The sequence below is a fragment of the Camelina sativa genome, chromosome 7 (assembly GCF_000633955.1).
Source record: "Camelina sativa cultivar DH55 chromosome 7, Cs, whole genome shotgun sequence".
Lineage (NCBI taxonomy): Eukaryota > Viridiplantae > Streptophyta > Magnoliopsida > Brassicales > Brassicaceae > Camelina > Camelina sativa.
Window position 1 is genome coordinate 7,023,735 of NC_025691.1, and position 24,378 is coordinate 7,048,112.

Below are 24,378 nucleotides of genomic sequence, written 5' to 3' on the forward strand. Positions count from 1 at the left end.
CATGATTTCCATGTTGAGGTTTTGCTTGATCGATCCCAAGTTCCTAGACAAGTTATGTATATGTTTCTAATTCTATAATATATATCTTCAGTTGTTATTTGGGTCAAAACGTATGATTCAAGTAGCCATAATTCTTTAAAATTTCAAAAAAAAAAACAATGCACGACATTTCGTTGACGAGGGTTATATAAAGTTTGATTGGCACAACTGATAGTAGAATGTATATTCGTGATGTTAATATTTAATCCTTTGAACAAAACAATTCGTGAATTTATGTTGAAAATTACAAAGAGCATTTGCTTCTTTCCTTTAATAATTGAGAATTTTTAAGAAATACTCCTTTTGGTGGTGCATCCCTTTTCAAAAATGTCAATTCTATTTATCTATTTTGAAAAATATTCCTTATGAAATCGGAAAATTTATAGTTTATAAAATAATTTTGAATAGTAACTAACTACTATTCAGATACTATCTAAATATTTATAAAGTTTAATAAGTTTAAAAAGGTTATTAAAAAGTATTTTATAAATTATAGAGAAAAATTTACGCACATATAAAGATAGCTTGTGTTTTTTTTTAAGATATACACATATTTAGATAAATAACATATTTTTAGTAGCATTTTTAACAAAACTATAGAGAGACGACATTTTTGAAAAGTGATATTGGAAAATGAGTATTTTTAAAGTCTTGCTTAATAATTTTATAATTATAAATTAGTACTAATTATTGCTAAAAGCCTAAAAATAATTTATATTAATTGATGGGGGATTGTCAAAAATACCATTTTTCCTATGTCACTTTTTAAAAATACATTTTTTATGTTGTCATTTTTTAAAAATACCCCTTTTTATGTATAAAACAATTAAATTCTAAGCCCTAAGCTCTAAATACTAAATCCTAATCCCTCAAAACTATATCCTAAATGTAAAATAGAGAACCTAAACCTAAAAAAATTCTAAAAATTTATTTAACATATTGTATAAAAATGAAAATGTTCAAAAAAAATGGTATTTTTGAAAAAAGTATCCCAAAAAGGAGATGAGTTGAGTGTAAGTGTTAATCTCTTTTGACACCTCTAAATGAGTAATTGCAATGCTAAATTTATAAAATCTGATATGTACCAAGGGTTAATTTTTTAGAAACACAAAAAATGTAATTCATATAATTTAGTTCTAAATAGATGTAAAACAATATATAATTTCAATACTAAACTAGAAACTCGTTTTAAACTAAAATCATATATGTGATATTCCTGGGAATCTATCTGTAATCTTATTTGAGTTTCCTTTTTCTTTACTAAATTGATATAAACAAAAAAAATTATAGTTTTTTTTCTTCTGTATTTCTGTTTTCTTTTTCTTATTGTTTTAAGATTAGTAGTTGACTACTTCATTTTAATTAAATGAAAAATAAAATGAGTTCCTCTTTTTAATATATTTTTTTTATCTATCCTTTTAAGATTATTACAGTTGATGTACTTAATTTAATTTGAGAATGAAATATATATATATATATATATATATATATATATATATTACCCTTTTCTTAATTCTAAAAGTATCGTTTTGATTTTTTTTTCTACATTTATGTCAATCTAATATCTAAGTCTAACTGATCTAAGGTTTTTTCACAAGTAACGATATATATATATATATAATGCTTATGTGAATTAGCAAATTTGAAAACCAAATATATATATATATAATGCTTATGTATAAAAAGTTTGCAAATGCTTTAATTTCTTAAGAATGTAAAATATATCATTTTGGTGAAAGTGTTGTCAAAGGGAGATGCGCTCGGAAGTGCCCGAGTGAGATCTTGTTTTAAGAAGAGATAATTTTGGTTATGACAAAGAAATGGAGAAAGAGAAAGAGAAAGTTCAACAAAATTATCCGATTAAATGGTGAAAGAGAAAGTTAAACAAAATTTTATCTCTAAAACTTTTTTGTCATGAAAAACATCAAATTTTGGGATTTCTATATTTAATCATTAAAACTTAAAATAAATTTATATGATGAACCCAAAAGTGAAGAAAGAAAAATAATTATAGAAAAATCACTATTTTTTTTGAATAAAATATAAAATTTATTCGAAAAAACGTTTTTACATCATAGTGCTACAAAAGTTTAGAGCTTTTGGTAGTGTAAACAGAGCTACATTCTACTAATAAGGAGCTTGTGATCGCAACTTAACGTGTTGTCAGCCACTTAATCACTATTTCTTGAGAATTTGTTAGAAATATTTTTTTTGAGATACTCATTTTCAAAAATACTTCATTTTTTTGAACATTTTTATTTTTGCCCTCTTTTACGTAATTATAATATGTTAAATTAAATTTTAGAATTTTTTTTAGATTTATATTATCTATTTTACATTTAGCGTATACTTTCTAGGGATAGAGTTTAGTATATGTGGTTTAGAGTTTATAATTTAATCATTTTATATATTAAAATGAGTATTTTTGAAAATAGACACCACCAAAAATAACATAGAAAAAAATATATTTTTGAAATTACCACGCTCCAATAAAAATAGGAACTGTGTAACTTGTATAAGTGATTCGGAGGAAACGTTTTGTTCAAGTTTACATCTCTTCTTCAGTTTCATAATCAATTTATAACCTGTTTTCTTATTATATGACAAAAGCTAGCCCATATGTTCTCCAAGGCCCAATATCTGTAAACAATTAAGCTCTAAACTTTCTCTTCGGAAATAGGTTTTGAGATCCCAAAAAAAAAAAAAAAAACCGGTTTAGCACAATTTCCGTTAGAACAAAACCGGTTCAAGAGAATCCACAGAAACAGTAACAAGTACAGAGTCTTTTGTCTTTGTTGTTGTGTCTTGACATTTCATAAAACCTTTCGCTTCTCTCGATAAGCTTCAGATATTAAAAAAAAAAAATTAAAAAAAATTAAAAACCCAAACTTTTATTTTATTTTCCCCAATCAAAAACCCTAATTCCTTCTTATCTTGTTTTTTGATTTTGGTTCTCTTTCTCATTTGATTTGGTTTTGACTGTATTCCAAAAAGTTTGCATTTTTCCACTCGTATTTCAGATCTTCGATTCCGCTGTGTTTCCTAANAAGATCTAATATGTGAATCAATCTTTGATCTTTTTATTTATTCTTGAGACCGTATTGAGTAGATATTTGTATTTGTGTGTGTGTGTTTGTGTTTTTGTTAGTAAGTAGATATATATGTTGATAACATTGATTTGTAGTACCCCAAAAGAATTGACAAAACATGTGAATCGGCGACCTGTCAAATTAGTATCTTGCCCATATATGGTCCAACACGAAAGATGTGAATCTCGTTATTTAATCTGAGATTATTGATGATTGTATAATATAATTAATGATGTTTGGATTTTAATTTGCAGGTGGGAAGTTGAAGGAGGCGAAGGAATACAGTATGGTCCTTTCCCCGTGCCAAAGAAGGGTTTACCAATAAGAGTAACTCCAATTTAAGCCTAAGGCAAATTTGGAACTTTTTCTTTTTTAATTATTTAATCAAATAATTTATGCTTTCGTTTGCTCTACAAGTAGAGTTTTTTTTTTCCAACTTTAAAATAGGCCTCCAATTTTGGCCCGTTTTCTTTTGTATATATATTACTATTATTTATGTAAAGTTGCAATTAAATGAATTTTATTTTCGTTGGTTGGAGGTCGTTGGACCAGTTTAGATATATTTGAATTCTATTATACATACTCCAAGTAGCTTATTATTGCTCTCATCCAACTAGCTTATAGCTATCATGTTGTGACAGTTGCGTTGAAATATTTGTGTTTGTGTTTGTATCCGAGCCAAAAAAATTTTGTTGAGAAATTGTGTTAGAGGAAATTACACACACATATATTCAGATTTTAAAATTGATATATGTTTGCATCTGAATTTTTGTTTTGGTCCATTCAAGGACTTTGATATATATATATATATATATATATATATATATATATATATATATATTTTGAATCTTCGTAACCTTCGATTTATTATAAGACTTTCCAGATCCTAAATATTTAATCTACTTTTTTATTAACAAACGAATATTTTGATCTATTAATTTCGAGTTTTCAACCAATAAAAATATTGTTTGTTTCCTTTATCGGATCTTTGTTTAAGATTCCGTTCAGACATGTAAAGCTGAGGTAGACGTAATTGTTTTGTACGGAAGCATACGTATTCTATTTATATAGTTGTAAAGTTTACTTCGTTGTATTATTAATGACATATAAATACATAATTATTAATAACTAACTAACTGTGTTTAAACCTTATAAATAATTCTATTAGAAAACAGTTTATCATTATCATGTCACAAACACGGAAGTATACATAAATCCTTGAGCCATGCAAGGGAGACAACACATAATTTAGTTGAATTCTCGTGATAACATGGGTAGCCACGAGTTCACAGTCGGATACGTGCATGCAACGACTCCACCTAACACATCTTGTAAGAAAGCCTTACGTGGAACTCTTGACTTCCATAAACGAATAAGATTGAAATGAATCTAATTCATTGCCCCCGTTTGTCTCTGTCTAAAGTCAGAGAGAATCAGAGATTCGTTAGAGAGTAAAATGGCTTTACATTGGTCCACTTGAGAGTCTCTAAATCATCCCGAGGGTTTGGTGGACAGAGATTTAACATGCTCCAACCCTTTCTTATCCAATTTGTCCCCCCTCCCTCCCCTCTCTTGTACCTCTTTGATTAAGCCCTACCTCAAAGTTTTCACATGATTTGTTCTTGGAAGTGTCTCTCTCAATCTTTTTTGTTTTTATTTTAAAGAGAGGATTTGATATGAGACGACTAAAACGTGTACAAAGGAAAGAGGGGAGAATGGGGATTAACACGATCGATATATTTTTGGATTAGATACGTGAAGCTACCGAAACTTATATTTTCATTCAAGTCGACGTAAATGACGAGTCTTTCAAAACTTACACATTATATATAAATTTCTTACGAAGATTTGTAAAATAGGTAACCATAGCTCATTGCCAAAAAATACATTACTATAAGAAGATGATGTACGGTACCATGATTTCCATGTTGAGGTTTTGCTTGATCGATCCCAAGTTCCTAGACAAGTTATGTATATGTTTCTAATTCTATAATATATATCTTCAGTTGTTATTTGGGTCAAAACGTATGATTCAAGTAGCCATAATTCTTTAAAATTTCAAAAAAAAAAACAATGCACGACATTTCGTTGACGAGGGTTATATAAAGTTTGATTGGCACAACTGATAGTAGAATGTATATTCGTGATGTTAATATTTAATCCTTTGAACAAAACAATTCGTGAATTTATGTTGAAAATTACAAAGAGCATTTGCTTCTTTCCTTTAATAATTGAGAATTTTTAAGAAATACTCCTTTTGGTGGTGCATCCCTTTTCAAAAATGTCAATTCTATTTATCTATTTTGAAAAATATTCCTTATGAAATCGGAAAATTTATAGTTTATAAAATAATTTTGAATAGTAACTAACTACTATTCAGATACTATCTAAATATTTATAAAGTTTAATAAGTTTAAAAAGGTTATTAAAAAGTATTTTATAAATTATAGAGAAAAATTTACGCACATATAAAGATAGCTTGTGTTTTTTTTTAAGATATACACATATTTAGATAAATAACATATTTTTAGTAGCATTTTTAACAAAACTATAGAGAGACGACATTTTTGAAAAGTGATATTGGAAAATGAGTATTTTTAAAGTCTTGCTTAATAATTTTATAATTATAAATTAGTACTAATTATTGCTAAAAGCCTAAAAATAATTTATATTAATTGATGGGGGATTGTCAAAAATACCATTTTTCCTATGTCACTTTTTAAAAATACATTTTTTATGTTGTCATTTTTTAAAAATACCCCTTTTTATGTATAAAACAATTAAATTCTAAGCCCTAAGCTCTAAATACTAAATCCTAATCCCTCAAAACTATATCCTAAATGTAAAATAGAGAACCTAAACCTAAAAAAATTCTAAAAATTTATTTAACATATTGTATAAAAATGAAAATGTTCAAAAAAAATGGTATTTTTGAAAAAAGTATCCCAAAAAGGAGATGAGTTGAGTGTAAGTGTTAATCTCTTTTGACACCTCTAAATGAGTAATTGCAATGCTAAATTTATAAAATCTGATATGTACCAAGGGTTAATTTTTTAGAAACACAAAAAATGTAATTCATATAATTTAGTTCTAAATAGATGTAAAACAATATATAATTTCAATACTAAACTAGAAACTCGTTTTAAACTAAAATCATATATGTGATATTCCTGGGAATCTATCTGTAATCTTATTTGAGTTTCCTTTTTCTTTACTAAATTGATATAAACAAAAAAAATTATAGTTTTTTTTCTTCTGTATTTCTGTTTTCTTTTTCTTATTGTTTTAAGATTAGTAGTTGACTACTTCATTTTAATTAAATGAAAAATAAAATGAGTTCCTCTTTTTAATATATTTTTTTTATCTATCCTTTTAAGATTATTACAGTTGATGTACTTAATTTAATTTGAGAATGAAATATATATATATATATATATATATATATATATATATATTACCCTTTTCTTAATTCTAAAAGTATCGTTTTGATTTTTTTTTCTACATTTATGTCAATCTAATATCTAAGTCTAACTGATCTAAGGTTTTTTCACAAGTAACGATATATATATATATATAATGCTTATGTGAATTAGCAAATTTGAAAACCAAATATATATATATATAATGCTTATGTATAAAAAGTTTGCAAATGCTTTAATTTCTTAAGAATGTAAAATATATCATTTTGGTGAAAGTGTTGTCAAAGGGAGATGCGCTCGGAAGTGCCCGAGTGAGATCTTGTTTTAAGAAGAGATAATTTTGGTTATGACAAAGAAATGGAGAAAGAGAAAGAGAAAGTTCAACAAAATTATCCGATTAAATGGTGAAAGAGAAAGTTAAACAAAATTTTATCTCTAAAACTTTTTTGTCATGAAAAACATCAAATTTTGGGATTTCTATATTTAATCATTAAAACTTAAAATAAATTTATATGATGAACCCAAAAGTGAAGAAAGAAAAATAATTATAGAAAAATCACTATTTTTTTTGAATAAAATATAAAATTTATTCGAAAAAACGTTTTTACATCATAGTGCTACAAAAGTTTAGAGCTTTTGGTAGTGTAAACAGAGCTACATTCTACTAATAAGGAGCTTGTGATCGCAACTTAACGTGTTGTCAGCCACTTAATCACTATTTCTTGAGAATTTGTTAGAAATATTTTTTTTGAGATACTCATTTTCAAAAATACTTCATTTTTTTGAACATTTTTATTTTTGCCCTCTTTTACGTAATTATAATATGTTAAATTAAATTTTAGAATTTTTTTTAGATTTATATTATCTATTTTACATTTAGCGTATACTTTCTAGGGATAGAGTTTAGTATATGTGGTTTAGAGTTTATAATTTAATCATTTTATATATTAAAATGAGTATTTTTGAAAATAGACACCACCAAAAATAACATAGAAAAAAATATATTTTTGAAATTACCACGCTCCAATAAAAATAGGAACTGTGTAACTTGTATAAGTGATTCGGAGGAAACGTTTTGTTCAAGTTTACATCTCTTCTTCAGTTTCATAATCAATTTATAACCTGTTTTCTTATTATATGACAAAAGCTAGCCCATATGTTCTCCAAGGCCCAATATCTGTAAACAATTAAGCTCTAAACTTTCTCTTCGGAAATAGGTTTTGAGATCCCAAAAAAAAAAAAAAAAACCGGTTTAGCACAATTTCCGTTAGAACAAAACCGGTTCAAGAGAATCCACAGAAACAGTAACAAGTACAGAGTCTTTTGTCTTTGTTGTTGTGTCTTGACATTTCATAAAACCTTTCGCTTCTCTCGATAAGCTTCAGATATTAAAAAAAAAAAATTAAAAAAAATTAAAAACCCAAACTTTTATTTTATTTTCCCCAATCAAAAACCCTAATTCCTTCTTATCTTGTTTTTTGATTTTGGTTCTCTTTCTCATTTGATTTGGTTTTGACTGTATTCCAAAAAGTTTGCATTTTTCCACTCGTATTTCAGATCTTCGATTCCGCTGTGTTTCCTAACTATTATGCGAACTCAGTTTTGTTCTTCGTGATTCCTATAAATTGACAATGATCTTCTTCTCCAAGCTTGGTCGCTCCATTTCTCGTTCAAGGGTTTGTTTCATTTCATTGATTCCTTCTCAGATTCGTTCTCAGTTTGTAGTTTTTATTTTCTTTCTATCTAATCCTGAGTTTTTTTTGAGTCAAATTAGGGTTTTTTGAACGGTGGTGGTGTTAGATCGGCGGTGCTAAACGAGGCGAGGTTACTTGCTCCGTCAGGTCTTGATGCGGCGTCGGTTAATCAAGTGGAAGGTGGAGGGTTAGGGTTTTTGAGACGACACTTTGCTTCTTTAGCTTCTCGGAAGGGTTTAGTCAACAATGATTTGATTGGTGTTTTTGCTAATCCAAGACTTCGTAGATTCTTCTCTGATGAAGCTCCTAAGAAGAAGAGTATGTTTTGCCAAAAAAAAAAAAAAACAACTCTTTTACTTTTAATTCGAATAAAGTTTGAGGTATTTGGTTCTCAATTAGTGTTTTTTTTGTTGTTGTTGTGTAACGTTTTTTGGTGATTTGTGCAGATTATGAAAACTATTTTCCTAAAGATGCAAAGCAAGAACCCAAGAGTGATCAGAAATCAGATCATAAAGGTGAGTACAGAGTTTTCTCTAGTTTCCTGATTTAGGAATGTCTATATCTTGGCTTTTTCCCCAATTCGTAGAGTGTGTTTTGCTTATGTGAGAGATCTGTGGAGGTTTAGAAATAGCTATGAGTTTTGTATAGGCCATTCCTCTTTGGTGTTTTGTGTTCTTTTGTTTTTTTTTATCTAGTCCTAAACTGTATCCTTTTGCGAAATGTGAATACAACTTATGAACAGTGTACGCGGAGGAGAAGTGAATAGGCGTCTCAGTTTTGTTTGTGGGGTAGTTCTAACTTGTCAACTGTTTACTTGATGTTAAAAAGCTTTTACTCAAATAAGATGGTTGATCAACAAGAGTGTTTGTGATTTTATATGTTCCATATAGCCTTCTACTGATGAGTTGGGAAATTAGGGATCTATTAATTGTTTTGAAGATTAATGGAAGTTTCAGTCATCTTTATACCATTGTTTTCGCTTTTACCGCTGTGTGGATTCTGTTTAGCTAAATTGAATTTAAAAGAGCATGAGTCATTTCTATAACAATCTAGCTTTTGAAGTTACTCTTCTTGTTTGGAGACGTGTTGGTGCTACTGAAGGATTCTAATAATTGGATATGTTATTGTTGCAATACAGAGGGTTCAGAGAAGAATGAAAGTGAGAACGTGGGAGATATGTTCATGAATCGGTTCCAAAATTTGCTAATTCCTCTACTAGCTCTTGGTTTGTTCTTCTCTTCTTTCTCGTTTGGCTCTGGGGACCAACAACAGGCAAGCATATTCAATCTAAGCTTTGTGTTATTCTTGGATATGGAACCGTAGATCTGGCCCTGCTCATATGTTTTCACTAATAATATCCATGCTACCTTTTTTTTATTGTTTCAGATTAGTTTCCAGGAGTTCAAAAACAAGCTTCTCGAGCCTGGTCTAGTTGACCACATAGATGTTTCAAACAAATCAGTAGCAAAAGTCTATGTGAGGAGCACACCGAAAGACCAGCAAACAACTGACATCCAAGGCAATGGTAACGGTATTCCTGCTAAAAGAACTGGTGGTCAGTATAAGTACTACTTCAACATCGGTAGTGTCGACTCTTTTGAGGAGAAACTCGAAGAAGCTCAAGAAGCATTAGGTGTTGATCCTCATGAATATGTTCCTGTAACATACGTCTCTGAAATGGTCTGGTATCAAGAGATCATGAGGTTTGCACCAACTTTATTGCTCTTGGGTACTCTTTTCTATGGTGCGAGACGGATGCAAGGCGGATTGGGTGTCGGAGGAACCGGTGGAAAGAATGGTCGTGGCATTTTCAATATAGGCAAGGCTACAATAACAAGAGCCGATAAAAATTCCAAGAATAAGGTTAGAATTAGAAACTCACCTTTAAAAAGATCATATTGGAACTTAACAAACCGAGTTTTTTCTTATTCTTGCTATTTTCTTTCGACAGATATATTTTAAGGATGTTGCTGGATGTGAAGAGGCTAAACAAGAAATTATGGAGTTTGTACATTTCCTTAAGAACCCAAAGAAGTATGAGGATTTGGGTGCTAAAATCCCAAAAGGTGCGCTTTTAGTAGGTCCTCCTGGAACCGGAAAGACCCTTTTAGCAAAAGCAACTGCAGGGGAATCAGGTGTGCCGTTTCTGTCTATATCCGGTTCAGATTTCATGGAGATGTTTGTTGGTGTTGGCCCTTCAAGGGTGAGACATTTGTTCCAAGAAGCTAGAGCATCAGCACCGAGTATTATCTTCATAGATGAGATTGACGCCATTGGTCGTGCAAGAGGACGTGGGGGTTTAGGTGGTAACGATGAGCGTGAAAGCACTTTGAATCAGTTGCTAGTTGAAATGGACGGTTTTGGTACAACTGCTGGAGTTGTGGTTCTTGCTGGAACCAACAGACCTGATATTTTGGATAAAGCTTTGTTACGGCCTGGTCGGTTTGATCGCCAGATAACCATTGATAAACCTGATATCAAAGGTCGTGATCAGATTTTTCAGATTTACTTAAAGAAGATCAAACTCGATCATGAGCCATCGTATTACTCTCAAAGACTTGCTGCTCTAACTCCTGGATTTGCTGGAGCTGACATTGCTAATGTCTGTAATGAAGCGGCTCTTATTGCTGCTAGACATGAAGGAGCAACTGTTACTATGGCACACTTTGAATCTGCTATTGATCGTGTTATTGGTGGTCTTGAGAAGAAGAACCGGGTCATAAGCAAGTTGGAGCGTCGTACAGTTGCATATCATGAGTCTGGACACGCGGTTACTGGGTGGTTCCTGGAACACGCAGAGCCATTGCTGAAGGTGACTATTGTGCCACGTGGTACAGCAGCGCTCGGGTTTGCTCAATACGTTCCAAATGAAAACCTTCTCATGACCAAAGAGCAACTCTTTGACATGACTTGTATGACCCTTGGTGGCCGTGCAGCTGAGCAGGTAAAATATAAATGAAAACGTATAGTAGTGTGGGGTTCGGTTGAAGATGTTTTTTAAGTTTCTGTTCCTTTTCAAATCGCAGGTATTGATAGGAAGAATCTCAACAGGTGCGCAGAACGATCTTGAGAAAGTGACAAAGATGACGTACGCGCAAGTAGCTGTGTACGGTTTCAGTGACAAGGTTGGACTGCTCTCGTTTCCGCCAAGGGACGATGGCTACGACTTCTCTAAACCTTACAGCAACAAAACTGGTGCGATCATAGACCAGGAAGTTAGGGAATGGGTGAGCAAAGCTTATGAGCGGACAATAGAGCTGGTCGAGGAACACAAAGAGAAAGTGGCTGAGATCGCCGAGCTTTTACTAGAAAAAGAAGTGCTGCATCAGGATGATCTTCTAAAGATTCTAGGTGAACGTCCGTTTAAGTCGGCAGAGGTGACTAATTATGACCGTTTTAAGTCTGGTTTTGAGGAGAGTGAGAAGGACTCAGCTGCCACGCCGAGGGTGGAGCCTGTGGTTGATGAAGGAGCTCCCCCGCCGCTTGAACCTCAGGTTGTTCCGACGTAAGAGAAACGTCACTGTTACAATTGTAAATTTAATTAAGAATGCAATAACACAATCCCAAAAAAAAAAAAAAAGAGAACTCTCGTTCTTCAGTTGTTTTAGTAATGAGGGACTTTGTTAGCAATGAATATTTTTCTTGTTTTCTACATTATTGTTTCTAATAAGATTTTTTTTTTGGGTTAAAATTTCACTCTGCTTATAGTTTGCGTTTTGTAATAACTGACTGATGATATAGTTACATCTTCAAATTTATTTGATGTTTTTCCTAAACATACCAAGCTCTCTAGTCGGTCGATGAATGAGAAAGCTTTGTATATTAATTCAATTTAAAAAAATATAATCCCTGGTCAAAGTTGCTGAAATTTGTTCATTTTCTTCTGTCTCAAAACATATTAGAAAGGAACATATCAATAACCGTAAGGATGGTCCGAGACATCTCAGATAACTTAAGCTTTCAGAGAGAAATCTATGTTATCCTGAGGGTCTTTGTAGCTTAGGTTCCAATCCAAGCTGTTCCCAGAAATTGGTGAGACGATGTATGAATGCTTAAACAGATAAATATCATCAGCAGAACCGCAGAGATATATGATCAAACAACCCTGTTTTAACCTTTGAGTGAGTATTTCTTTCCTGTGAACACTTGAAACTTGGCTTCATCTGATTTTGTTGTACTCTCTTGCTCGATGTTCTTTGGATCAACCTATATACATTTAGAAGTCATACAAACACGATTAGTTATCTTCAATGGATGATTAATTAGACCACATGAATGGAATATCCAGATAAGAAAGACATACTTTCGTAGTTTCTTTTGCAGCTGGTTTGCTGTTTGAACCAAAGACAAGCTTCCCTGATCGTTGCCGTGGGGTGGTAACTGACAGCTTCTCATCGTCTTTCCCATTCTCAGTTGGCTTTTCTTCTTGTTTTGTATCTTCTGATTCAGTTTGTGGTTGTGCTTTTCCATCTAAACGTTTTCCTGATCCAGTGAACGGCGTGAATTTGGGAACTTTGCTGGTTGGTTCCTCTTCCTCAACTGCAAGGAACAGAGGAAAGCATATAAGTACAACTTGAGGCTATTATTTCGCGAAAGAACTCAACAGATAATTTCGAATGAACGCAAAGGAAACCTTCACGAGTTCGCTTATTTGAGGGAGTCAACTTTTGTGGCTTCACAGGTTCTTTGTAATCAAGAGGAGGAGCAAAATCAACCTCACAATCTGTTTCGATAATACTCACAGCTGAAGAAGGCTTTGCTTCAATCACATTGATAAAATATTGCTTGTTGTTATAAGGAACCATAATAGTATCACCGGTGGTTAAGCAAGAGTAGCTCCTAAGCGTAGTCTCCAAGCTGCAAAAAGAGGAACGTAAGAAAGAAAATTCTTAAAACCCACAGCTTAAAAAAAAACACAAAAGATAGAGATATTCAGTTTTCAAAACTACAAACATGGCTTTTGGGTTGGAAATATCCAAGAAATCTTGAGTATGAGGCTGTAGCTTAATGTAAGTCCCTTTGACCAAGCTGATATTCTTAACTTGCAAAATATCTCCCTCTTGAAGAGACATGTTTAACATCATCTATAAGTAATGCCAACACAAAAACAAAAGACGAACAGATTAAGAAACTAGTGGAAAGAAATAACAAAGACACAAAGAAAGATGAACATAAAGCACTGTCTATGTACCCAATACGGCAAGTAAACAAGGCCTTCGTCTGCGGTGAATTCAAGTACACCGCAATGTGAAGTCTTCTCAACAGAAACATTACTCAGTTGAAACAGCATTGGGTATTCAATATGCAAAGAAGCTATAAAGATATGCATTCATTAAGACTCAAATGAAAGTAGAAAACAGAGTAAGGAGGCATTTCAAGTAAAAGAAAAGACTAAAATGAGAGTAGAAAAGGCTCTCACCAAGACGATCAAGAGCAGAAGGAGGCATGATAACTGCAGAGATTATTACCAAATGTCAAAAAAAAATCTTGAAGAAACTATCTAAAGAGACTACTACTAAAGGAAGAAGAGTAATACTTTTGTCACCCTTCTCAAGATGTGCCTGCATTTATAAAATGACTAATAGTTAGAATCGTTTTGCTTTTCACTTTCTTATAAAAATAAAAGCTTAATTAGATTAGATACATCAAAGAGACCTTTTCAATGAATGTGACTGGGTAACACCGGTAACACTGCTCGAAGCTAGAAGCATCTCCTACACCATTCATATCTACTCTCTACTGCCACAAAAAGAATCTAAAAGTCAGTAAGAAGAAGAAACACTTATCTCTTAACACAAAACCCATTGAGACAATTCATCGAAAACCTTGTGTGCACAAATAAAACAATAGCAAAAGTTTAAACTTCAATATTCAAATTGACATTCAGCTCCAAGTTTCAAACCCATAAACAGAAAAAAAAAAATCAAAGGAGATCATCGAACTAAATCGGAAAATTGTGGAACAGAGTTGATGAATCAAGATTGATAAAGCTATAAATCAACAAGAAAAAGAGTGATGATCGGAACAGTCGTGAACACTTTTGTATTTTATTTCTAAGGTTTTTAAACCACAACAAAAAAAACGATAAAGTTAACTACAGCTTGATTTCATCAGTACCGTACCGATCCGATTAATAGGGTACTGAAGCTTGAGGATCGTATAGTCTCTAGTCAATGGGGGAGCAGATCGAAACTGAATAATTGGTAAAAAAAAGAAAGAAAAAAAAAAGTTTGTTTTGATTTGCAGAGAAGAAGAAGGGAGAGATACACACACTTTTATAGGTTTTAAACGGGCCGAAGAAGAAACTGGGGATCGTATCATCAAGTAAAAACGAACCATTAGACACGTGGCGTACTTTTCATTGGTTTCTGTAGGTCGACACAGTTTTTTATCCTACGTGGCATTAATTCCAAATATGTGTGTGATATTTTTTTTTTGAGAGTAATTTTGAGGAATAACTAGAATTTAACCAGATATAATTTTTATTATTATTTATATTTTATATTATATTTGTTTGTTAAATATTGGATGTTTTCCAAATAGAAAAATAACGAAATTTCTCGATAATTTGTACAACTGAATATTTATATTAATTTTTTTATTCGCAATATACTTCATAACCATTGTTTGTTATATTTAGTTTGTTTTGTTTAGTATTTGAGATTTTATTTTGATTTTTAATTATTATAACAAAAATAAGGGATCTAAATATATAATAAGTCATTTATAGGCTATGATTAAGTCATATTTTTCAAATGATTTAATTATTTTACACAATTTTAGTTAAATCAACTTAATTTTTATATGTCAAATATTCTAATATTAATAGTGTTGACAAATAATATATTAGGCATTTAATCCGTGTTAGCACAAATTTAATATTATTTTATTAATTCTAACATGTGCTCTTTATAACACATCTACTATATAACCATATTATATAATATTTTTAAAAAATATAATTCTACATAATTTAAAATTTTATAAAGTTTATATATATTAATTATAATATTGAAAATAAATATGAATCGAATTTCTTCTTACGTTAAGAATCAAAGCTCACAGGTTTTGGAAAACAAAATAGGAATCAAATTGTTGTTTTCTTTGTTTGCAAAAGATTCAGAGATAGAATATATTCAATACAAAATAGAAGGTGTGGTTAAATATATCATAGTTTATGTTTCTATATTGATTATGCTGTATTTTTTTAGTTTAAACGGTATGTAAAATATTTATAAAACAAAATCTGAAATAATGTTATTTTTAGAAAAATTTTAGGGATTAACTTTGTAAATAACTTTTTTAATAAGTACAAATATAAGGATAAAACCCAAAATGTACTTAAAAAATATATATATAGATGTTTTGATGAAAAAAAAAAGTAGTCCTGGGATTTCGGTTTCTTTTGGACCTTTGGTTAGTTCAGTTAGGTTATACTACTTTTGCATACCATATGTCAATCTATAGCTACTTAAAACATGTTATATTGGTGTCTAAATATAATTGATGAAAATTATTTAAATATTATTTTTAATATATTTTTAATATATTTTTGTTGGAAGTATTTCCTCTATCCTAAAAGGTCGTTTTAAGGTTTTTATCTCAGTTTTAGAAAGAGTGTAATAGCATTTCCATCGCATATACTGCTGGTGTCTTTTTTTTTTTTTTTAAATATAAATATAAGACATGTTTGAGGAGGGAAGAAGAGAATGATATTTAAAGACATCCTTTTAGACCCTTCAAACTTATCTGTCACTTTCCTATTGGTTTTCAGTTTTATTATAATTTTTTATTTAACTTTTGAGTCCGACTTAAACACACCCATCACCGATGCAAATGCCCTAAGTGTTGTTTTGTGTTTTTAATGTAGTTTTTAAGACCTCTTTTTTTATACATATTATTTCAGTTTCTTAATTATAAATGATGTTATCTAGGATATTAATAAAGGGTAGAAATGAAATTTGTTTGTTTATCATAACTTGTGTGAAAAAATGATAGAGTGACACTCTTTATTAAACAGAATGAGTAATTTACATTTTTTTTTAATTTACATTTACATTTTACCAAAAAAAACTGTAACATTTACATTTTACCAAAAACAAAAAATTGTCTGAAATTCATCCTATTCCTTTAAAAACCATAATCCAATAACACCAGCTAAAATAGTAAAACCCAAACCAATCCAGAAACCTAACCATGTTTCTTATGGTTTGAAGAGCCAAGTAATGATTCAGCCTCTACCACTCTTGTGAGTCCGTTTGAATAACAAGGTTCGATGCTGACTGGTGCTAGGCTGCTAGCTACGACCATTGAAACAAGGAGAACTCTTCTATGAATTCGTACATGACCCTATAGCTTTCAGACAAAGAAAACATGCCATGAGTTGAGTATGAAAAATTTAAACTGAAAATTGTAAGGCTTTACCCCGAAGGCTTTTTACACCTAAGAGGGGGGTTTGGAAATAGTTTTCAACCAGCAATAGACGCGCCTCGGTTAGAACCTCATTAGCTGCGTCATTGCCCCAATCGCAAAGATAAGTTTCTTTCACCAAATGCCTCTCTTTATTTTATATCAAAACAAAACCGACCAACTTCATATACACTTCCAATGTGGGACTCTGTCCAAAATAACAAATAGTATAGATTTCTAAAACTTAACATTCCTAATAATGGAAAATATAAATTGAAGAATGTTTGTCAAATAAAGAAAGAAAAATAAAGTATGATTTAAGACTAAGAATGGTAGAGGCCAAGTTAATGTATTTTCCGATGTGGGACTCTGTCCAAAGTACTAAATAAAGAAGTTAAAAAGTTAACATTCCTAAGAGGTTTGCCAAATTAAAGAAAGATCAGAGAAGTGCAAGGTATGATTAAAGACTAAGAATGGTGGAGGCCGCGCGAACGCAGGCCTCCTCTACCACAAATAATGATGCAGGCTCTCCCACTTGGGGAGACCTTAAGCTAAGCACCCCTCCTTTATGTGCAATGGAGGTCACTAGCTTAGGCCACTCGTCTTCTTGATCACGAGTCGCTCCCCATCTTGTCTTATACTCTGCTTCTTCAATCATTTTTTCAGTTCTAACCGATGTGGGACTGATACGTTTTCATAAGAAACGACATGAGTTTTTAATGTTAGACACATGGATGGGCCATACGTTCTCTAAGCCCATTAAAGTGCATGAAAATACTATCAAACAAACGTTCCTTTTTACTGGGGATGAATCTGTGTTTTAAGCATCTGCAAGTTTGTTAAGTGTTTGAGCAAGAAAAAAGGGAACAATAAAAGAACACAATTTACATCACAAATACTTGTTCGAGTGGAATTGTTTCGGCAATCAAAGTTCCAACAGATGAGACAGAGAAAAAACAGAATTAGATGTTTGAATGTACTGTAAGAGTTAATTATGTGACTTCTTCTTTGACAAGAACATAAAAAACCGGGGGAAAGAAAGCTTCTTCTTTTTCTTTCCAGACTTGGTCTGTGGTGATTGATTGGTTTCAGAGACGTTATCTTCTGTTCCATATGAGTCACTTGGGCTAGAGGCATAAACAGCAGCCTCCTCAGGTGATGATTTCTCCAACTTACTCAACTCATTTCCTCCTCCTTCAAAGCTACTACCTCTTTGGTGACTTTTCTCAGTGTTGTTGACTCCATCACCACCAGCCTTTCTCTTCTGTTCATGCTCTGCCCTCCATTTCCTAAGCTCCTGCTCCACCCCCAACTTCCCTTCTTTAGCTTTCTCAGCCTTTTCAGTTGCTTCTTTTAAAGCCTTCTTTCTCGCATCCATGTCTCTATTCACCTCTTCCAACTTCTCCAAGCTTCTCATTTCTGTTTCTTTAGCTTCCTCGATCCTTGAAACCGCTGCTGCTACTCTAGCATTCGCCAGTTCCTCTGCCTCGTGAGCGCGTTTGCTGAGCTCATAGTACTCTTCTAATGAAAGTGTAACGCTTTGTGGAGCATTCTCTTTCAGTGTTGTTGATTCACTCTCTTCCAAAGCCTTGATCGCAGCTAAGGCCAACCTCTCTGAAGCTTTAGCTGCTTCGATTTCTTTCTGAGCAGCGAATAGCCTGCTCTCCATTGTACTTGCTCCAGCTTTTGCTTGATCTGAATCTTCTTTCGCCTTTCGTAGCTCCTCACGAGCAAGTTCAGCAAGCGATTTTGCTTCATCAGCCTCTTCTGCTGCTTGCTGAAGTTGCTTTGGTAGCTCCACCATTTTGTCTCTCCCTTCTTTCTCCTTTGACTGAACTGAAGCAATCTCCGATCTCGTTCTTTCGATTTCGGACTCTAAAGAAGCTACTGCTATGGAAGCCATCCCTTCTCTTTGTTTGATTGAGGCAAGAGCAGACTTCTCTTTCTCGAGTTCCATTTGCAAGGAAGCGGAGGCTAGTTTCAAGCAGTTCACTTCAGCAGCTGCTTTTTCGATATTGGCATTGACTTCTTCAAGTTCCTTCTTTGCAGAGGCAACAGCTCCATGTAAATCTGTTGAAGGATCGCTGTTTGTGGTGCTTGAGTCACACGCTTCCTGTTTTAGCTTCGATTCCATATAAGCAACCAACTCTGCCTTCAAATCAAGAAGCAGCGCTGAGGCAGTGTCAAGCTTTGCTTTTAGGTCCTTGGAAGAATGTATCTGTTGGTTAAGTTTTTGAAGTTCATCCTCCGCTTGCTTAAGTTCCTTCTCCCAGCGGTGAGTATCCTGGTCTCTAGCCATGGCTGCTCCAATCCTCTGTTCTTCCGCCTCTAAATGAGAAGCATGTGCTGATTCCAACGACTCTTTGGTAGCTATCAGCTCTATGGTGAGTTCTTCAACAGTCTTTTCAACTTCTTTTGAAGCCAACGTTGCTTCTTCTACTTTCTTTACCGCCACATCTTTATCTTGCACCAAAGCATCATATTCCTTGTGAAGAGTTTCAAGCTCATCCTTGACAGAGCACAACTCTGTAACGGCTCCGTTATGCCTTGCCTTGGCCACCTCAAGCTGAGCTTTAGCTGCAACACTGACGTCTTCAGCTATTCCTTGTTCCATCTCCTCAACCCTTAGCTTAGCAAGCTCTGAGTCTTGCTTCGCCTGTTGTTCTTCTGTTTGTGCTTTTTCCAAATTAAGCTTCAACTGTTCAATGAGTCTCTTTGTGCTTTCTAGCTCCTTGAGCACTTTCAGTTTCGCAGCCTCAGCGGTTTCCGAATGTGTTTTGTACTCAGGTATCTCGTCATGGATCTTTTTAAGCTCTTCTTCTATAAGCTTGCGCCTCTGCACATACAAAAAAAGATAAGAACAAGAAAAGGCAACAAAACAAAACAAGAGAAATGTATCCTTTTAGTAGAATAAGACATACCCCTACTGCTTGCATACGGTGAGATTTCCAGTCAGTGATTCCTCCAAATTTGGAGACAGCTTCTTTAACAGATTCAAAAGGCGCAGCGTTATCGATTATACCTCTATGTGGTGAGTCCACATTTTTCGGCGTCCCAGCTGATCCTGAGAATCTTGGAGACAAGTGCGGTCTAGGAGATGATACAGTTGTAGCTGACCCATCATTTGTTGCCGTACCCACCACCACAGTCTTTACACTAGGTAAACCAATCTCATTTAGCTCTGACACTTGTTCTTCTACGATTGTTGTTGTACTCGAAATTTCTTTTTCGGTTGCAGCATCAGAAGCAGAAAGAGATTCTTCATTATGAGTTTGAGATTGTGGTATATTATCATCAACCTTTGAAACTGATTGTTGTAAGTTAGATTCTCGAGTACTGGCCGATTCGACCAACTCAGGATTTAATGTTGCAGCATTATTATCACTAACAATATCTCCACTCTCAGTAGGATTTTTTAAGTCCTCCATTCCGCCTCTGTAGCCTGAAATTACGAACCAAAACAGAATGACTTGAAATTCAATTATGAAACACTAAAATTCGGAGAAAATTGAATATAAAACACATCGTCTTTGATGGTCATATTCTAATCAGGAATAAATATGAAAGTCAAGAATCAAACATACTCCAATCAAGATCATCGGATTTTCATCTTTCTGTATATTAATTTCCAAATTACAGGATTTTAATATGATTAAAGAAAAATATAAAATCAAATTTTTATTTTCTCCAAAAATCAGAAGAGATGTGAACTACAACAACATCGGAATCTAAGGAAACACACAGTTCGATTAAGCCGACAAAAAGAAAAACTGAGAAAGAAAAAGTCTTACAGGAGGAAGGAGGATGAATCGATGATGATGATCGGGGAGCTAGTAGAAAAGTTCTTCAAAAAAAGAAAAAAGAAAAAAAGAATTCAGACAGAAACTAGAAAGAGATAATATCGGTCGGGGAGACAAATGATGAAGCTCTCATCCTCATCTTCTTCTTCATCCATCTGTCATTCTCTCTCTCAAAATTTTCGGTTTTGTTTGTTTCTTTTTTTTTTTAGTTTGATTACTTTTTAATAAAGACAATTATTGGTGCACGAATAAAAAGTAGATAAACCAAACTACTTGAGGTTGAACCTAAAGAATAACAAAAAAAAAAACAAACTGGGAACGATTTAGGTATTTCAGATGAACAAGGCTGGCAAAATGGAGAGGGTCGCCTCTCAAATAATCTTTAATACCCAACGTATTAGATATTTTTAATATATGATGTCATGTTCTCATACTTGTGTATTACATTAAAAAAATTAGTGGTAAGCAATTATTATAGAGCAAAATATTTTTGACAAAAGTTACCAAAACTGCAGATACCTTTGGGCAATAAGCCATTCCAATTGAAAAAAATATTTTTGTACAACCAATTCTTGAAAACTTATCAGATATATTCCTAAAATTACATTATTATTTTTTTAAAAACAACACTAATAAAATCAATTTACAGAGGAACCCAACAAGAAGAAGCATAAAGAGTTCGACCTTTCCAGCCTTGTAATAACCATTTACTATTTTCATCAACCACAAAGTCTTTATGGTAACCCCATTTCTTCAGCTTTTCCCTAAACTTCTCCACCAGCTCAGGTTTCACTTGTTTCTGCCTAAACCCTGCCCTAACCATTCTCACTTGCCACTGTCTATAAGTCTCCGGCCTCTCTACCCTATCAGCTTCTTCGCATGCTATAACATTCATAGCCTCTCTCCCATAAAACTCCCTCTCAAACCTAATCCTCTCTTCGTTATCCCTAGGAAGCGTCGAATCAAACATGTCGAAGAGAGCAGAGTAATGGTAAACCGCTTCTTTGAACCGTGAGATGAAGAACGGCGCGTTGAAAGAACCGTTGACGATCGAGTGGATGAAAACGTTTGGGTTCATGTTCCTTATCAGCTTCAAGACAGCGTCTCTTGGACAATTCTCTTCACTTCCTGTTTCGTCTTGAAGGTTCTTGAGTCTCAGTCCAGCAGTAACCGCCAAGACTTCGTTCGGTCGTATATCAAGATCTTGTATCCTGATCTTTTCCCAGTGTTGAGACGCAATAGCTTTGTACTCGAACGGTACGTTAAACCGTTTACAATACTCAGCCAATCTCCTTCCCGTCTCCTCTATACGTTCCGCTGGACGAAACCCGCGCTGAGGCAGCTCGATACCAGTAATCCTCAGCTTCCTCGGCGCATCTTTACGACTAGATATGTATTGTATAAACATCGGCCATTGAAACCCGTAGAGTATCCCAAAATCAACTATATGAAGAACGGACGCATCTATCGACGCATCTAAAATCATCCTGAAGGAGAAGAAATACATTAAAGTAACAAACGGAGACGAGGAGAGATAAACTCTGTACGCTTTAAGTGTATCCGTAGCGGTTTCTTTCAACGAGGAAGTGGTGATAGCATTGTAATAATTCTGGATCATAGAACCAGTGCTTCCTTGTAAACGAGCCTCAAGCGCGTTAGCGAAACAATGAGCAAGTCTTTGTCCCGCGTCACCAATAGGCGAAGATTGTTGCCTTATCTGCATCAACAAATCAAGTGCAGTGGTTTTATCCCCTGTTGAAATGGCTTGTGCACATAGTGTGAGAAGTGTTCTGAAATCAACCACCTGACTCTTCTTTTTCTTCTTCTTCTCCTTCTTCCCCTTCACTCCTTGTTTATTACTACTCCTAATCTCTTGAATCTTGCTGTCTAACAAAGTTGGTGGATCGCATTCGCTGTCAAGAAGCAAAACTTTATCAAACAACTCTGTGATCTTCCCATCTTCAACGTTAGTTGCAAACTGCTTACTATTCCTAACTTCCTCAAAATCAATTACTTCCCTTTCATGACTCCTCTTAACTCTCAACTGATCCAAACCCAAATCGCACCATTCGGGTTTGATAAGCCATTGGTCACTATTGGGAAGGAACTTACTAGCTTCTTCAACACCTTTCTTAAACTGTAAAGCTGAATCTGCATCACTAAATATACTCTTAACCACAGCTGGACTAATCCGTAGATCAGCCGATTCTACTATGCTTCCACTTGCATCCCTCCCAGCAAAGCTGCTGGAACTAGTGGTAATGATCGAATCAGAGCTAAAGGACTGATTTTGAGAATCTGTAATCACTTGCTGCAACATTTCCTCTGTTTTTTGTAAAGCTAATGAATCGTAGAACATAGACTGTTTGTAATCGCCGTTACTCTCTTCCATAAGGATCTCGCTGACGTATTTCAAAAGCGTATACTGATCTTCTTCTACTGGATCAGCTAGAAAACTAGGGTTTGCATCCAAATTGGGATCCATCATTCAAAAACCCTAATTGATACACAATAAAACCCACATAGAACGCTACACAAGAGGAAGAAACAGAGATAGAGAGAGAGAAAGAGAGAGTCAAAAGATTAGAATTAAAAATTCAAACGTTATATTACAGAAGCAACAGTAATGAACTGCACATGTGAGAGAGAAAGAGAGAGAGAGAACACGGGGAGTTGATGTCATTGCTTACCTCGGTTTGAATGAATCTGATGATGTACGAGGTTAAAGTAATGATCTAAAAGATCATTACGGCTTTTAGTTAAGACAGCTTTCGCTTCAGGACAGTGTCGGATGAAAGCTTTTACGGGGAAGAAAGAAGTGGTGAAGAGAGAGACAAGTCTTTGCAAATTGCAAGACTCGACCCCCAGCCCCAGGTGTAAAAAACAACTTGACTTTTGTGGTGGCGGCTATGTTGACTCTGTTTCCATGTTCTGTAAAGACTAAAGTAGGGCTTTGGCCCAATTCTTTGAATTTGTTCCGTTTTGATAAAAGTTAGATATGTGTAACCATCTAATGCATATCATTGAGAAAATCACTTCTTCTTTTTTTTTTAATTTAGGTAAATATTCTAAGAACAAAGAAAGGTGAAAAAACTACATTCACATTTAGTCATGAGAGCTATACATGATTTTTTTTTTCTGTTTAATAGAGGGAGTTCCAAACATTTGAATCAATACAATAAAAGTCTTTAGTTTCTCCTAAGAGTCTTGACACATCAGCATTGAAAATAATTTTAAAGGTAACACATCAGTTAAAACATGTAACCAGTTAAATTAAAACAATTAATACAACTCAACCCAATTTTTTCTTATCTGGTAGCATTCTAAAATATTCACGATTTCAAATTAAAAAGTAACTTTGTCGAGCTCTTCTTCTGCATTGGTTTGGACGAGCGAACCACTTGCGGAGAACAACAACAAGCTCACCTCCGATCTGACTTCCCTCATCCATTAGGTTAGTTCTCAATTTCATTAATTTGATCCATTTTCTTATTCCTTACCTATTTAGTTTTGCTCCTTTTGATTATCTTTTTGAAACAACCCGACCCATTTTTTTTTAATAATAAATACAATATATAATTAATCATCCCATACTACTTAATTAAACCAAATCACAATACCAATATTAAACCAACATCCAATAACATTCACAACGGAAACATATAACATTAATCATCTCAGATACATAACATTCCTAACCATTCTATCCAAAACCTAGCATAACTCTAACCAAAGTTCCAACATAAACAATATAACCAACAACACACAAACGAAACCCTAGACCATCCTCCTCCTCATTGCCCTAATTCCACGTCACATACATGTACACCACAAACAACAATTGAGATGCATAAGTATTATCACAAATACTTAGTGAGGCAATCCTCCCATCTACTGAGCTATACACACAAGCAACCGAGATTCCAAT

At 33.4% G+C, this 24,378-nt stretch overlaps 5 protein-coding genes across 6 annotated transcripts in view; 2 read left to right on the forward strand and 3 right to left on the reverse strand.

Annotated features, from left to right (window-relative positions):
* LOC104700603 (abscisic acid 8'-hydroxylase 2-like) overlaps nucleotides 1–3,656 on the forward strand; it is a 9,360-nt gene extending 5,704 nt beyond the window's left edge. The window contains exon 8 of the mRNA XM_010416139.2: nucleotides 3,383–3,656. Within this exon, the coding sequence (XP_010414441.1) occupies nucleotides 3,383–3,470 (88 nt within the window). The 3' untranslated portion in view covers nucleotides 3,471–3,656. The remainder of the gene's footprint in view (nucleotides 1–3,382) is intronic.
* Nucleotides 7,891–11,932, forward strand: LOC104749975 (ATP-dependent zinc metalloprotease FTSH 3, mitochondrial). The gene is made up of 7 exons (XM_010416140.2): nucleotides 7,891–8,223; nucleotides 8,322–8,559; nucleotides 8,688–8,756; nucleotides 9,380–9,513; nucleotides 9,628–10,104; nucleotides 10,193–11,185; nucleotides 11,268–11,932. The coding sequence occupies exons 1-7, from the start codon at nucleotides 8,179–8,181 to the stop codon at nucleotides 11,748–11,750; spliced, it is 2,439 nt and encodes an 812-aa protein (XP_010414442.1). The 5' UTR covers nucleotides 7,891–8,178; the 3' UTR covers nucleotides 11,751–11,932.
* Nucleotides 12,043–14,520, reverse strand: LOC104700606 (ubiquitin fusion degradation protein 1 homolog). 2 transcript variants are annotated; one of them, XM_010416141.2, is made up of 9 exons: nucleotides 14,364–14,520; nucleotides 13,897–13,977; nucleotides 13,778–13,802; nucleotides 13,661–13,693; nucleotides 13,433–13,554; nucleotides 13,195–13,325; nucleotides 12,875–13,098; nucleotides 12,545–12,780; nucleotides 12,043–12,447 (listed from the first exon to the last, which is right to left on the reverse strand). In XM_010416141.2, the coding sequence occupies exons 2-9, from the start codon at nucleotides 13,966–13,968 to the stop codon at nucleotides 12,352–12,354; spliced, it is 939 nt and encodes a 312-aa protein (XP_010414443.1). In that variant the 5' UTR covers nucleotides 13,969–13,977; nucleotides 14,364–14,520; the 3' UTR covers nucleotides 12,043–12,351. The 2 variants fall into 2 exon arrangements, with proteins under 2 accessions (XP_010414443.1, XP_010414444.1); XM_010416142.1 differs by having other exon boundaries at nucleotides 13,897–13,980; nucleotides 14,364–14,517.
* Nucleotides 17,504–20,817, reverse strand: LOC104700607 (protein WEAK CHLOROPLAST MOVEMENT UNDER BLUE LIGHT 1). The gene is made up of 3 exons (XM_010416143.1): nucleotides 20,442–20,817; nucleotides 19,572–20,092; nucleotides 17,504–19,486 (listed from the first exon to the last, which is right to left on the reverse strand). Exons 2-3 carry the CDS (start codon nucleotides 20,076–20,078, stop codon nucleotides 17,639–17,641), a joined length of 2,355 nt encoding a protein of 784 aa, XP_010414445.1. The 5' UTR covers nucleotides 20,079–20,092; nucleotides 20,442–20,817; the 3' UTR covers nucleotides 17,504–17,638.
* On the reverse strand, nucleotides 20,967–23,335 carry LOC104700608 (scarecrow-like protein 34). The gene is made up of 2 exons (XM_010416145.2): nucleotides 23,141–23,335; nucleotides 20,967–22,980 (listed from the first exon to the last, which is right to left on the reverse strand). The coding sequence occupies exon 2, from the start codon at nucleotides 22,936–22,938 to the stop codon at nucleotides 21,094–21,096; it is 1,845 nt and encodes a 614-aa protein (XP_010414447.1). The 5' UTR covers nucleotides 22,939–22,980; nucleotides 23,141–23,335; the 3' UTR covers nucleotides 20,967–21,093.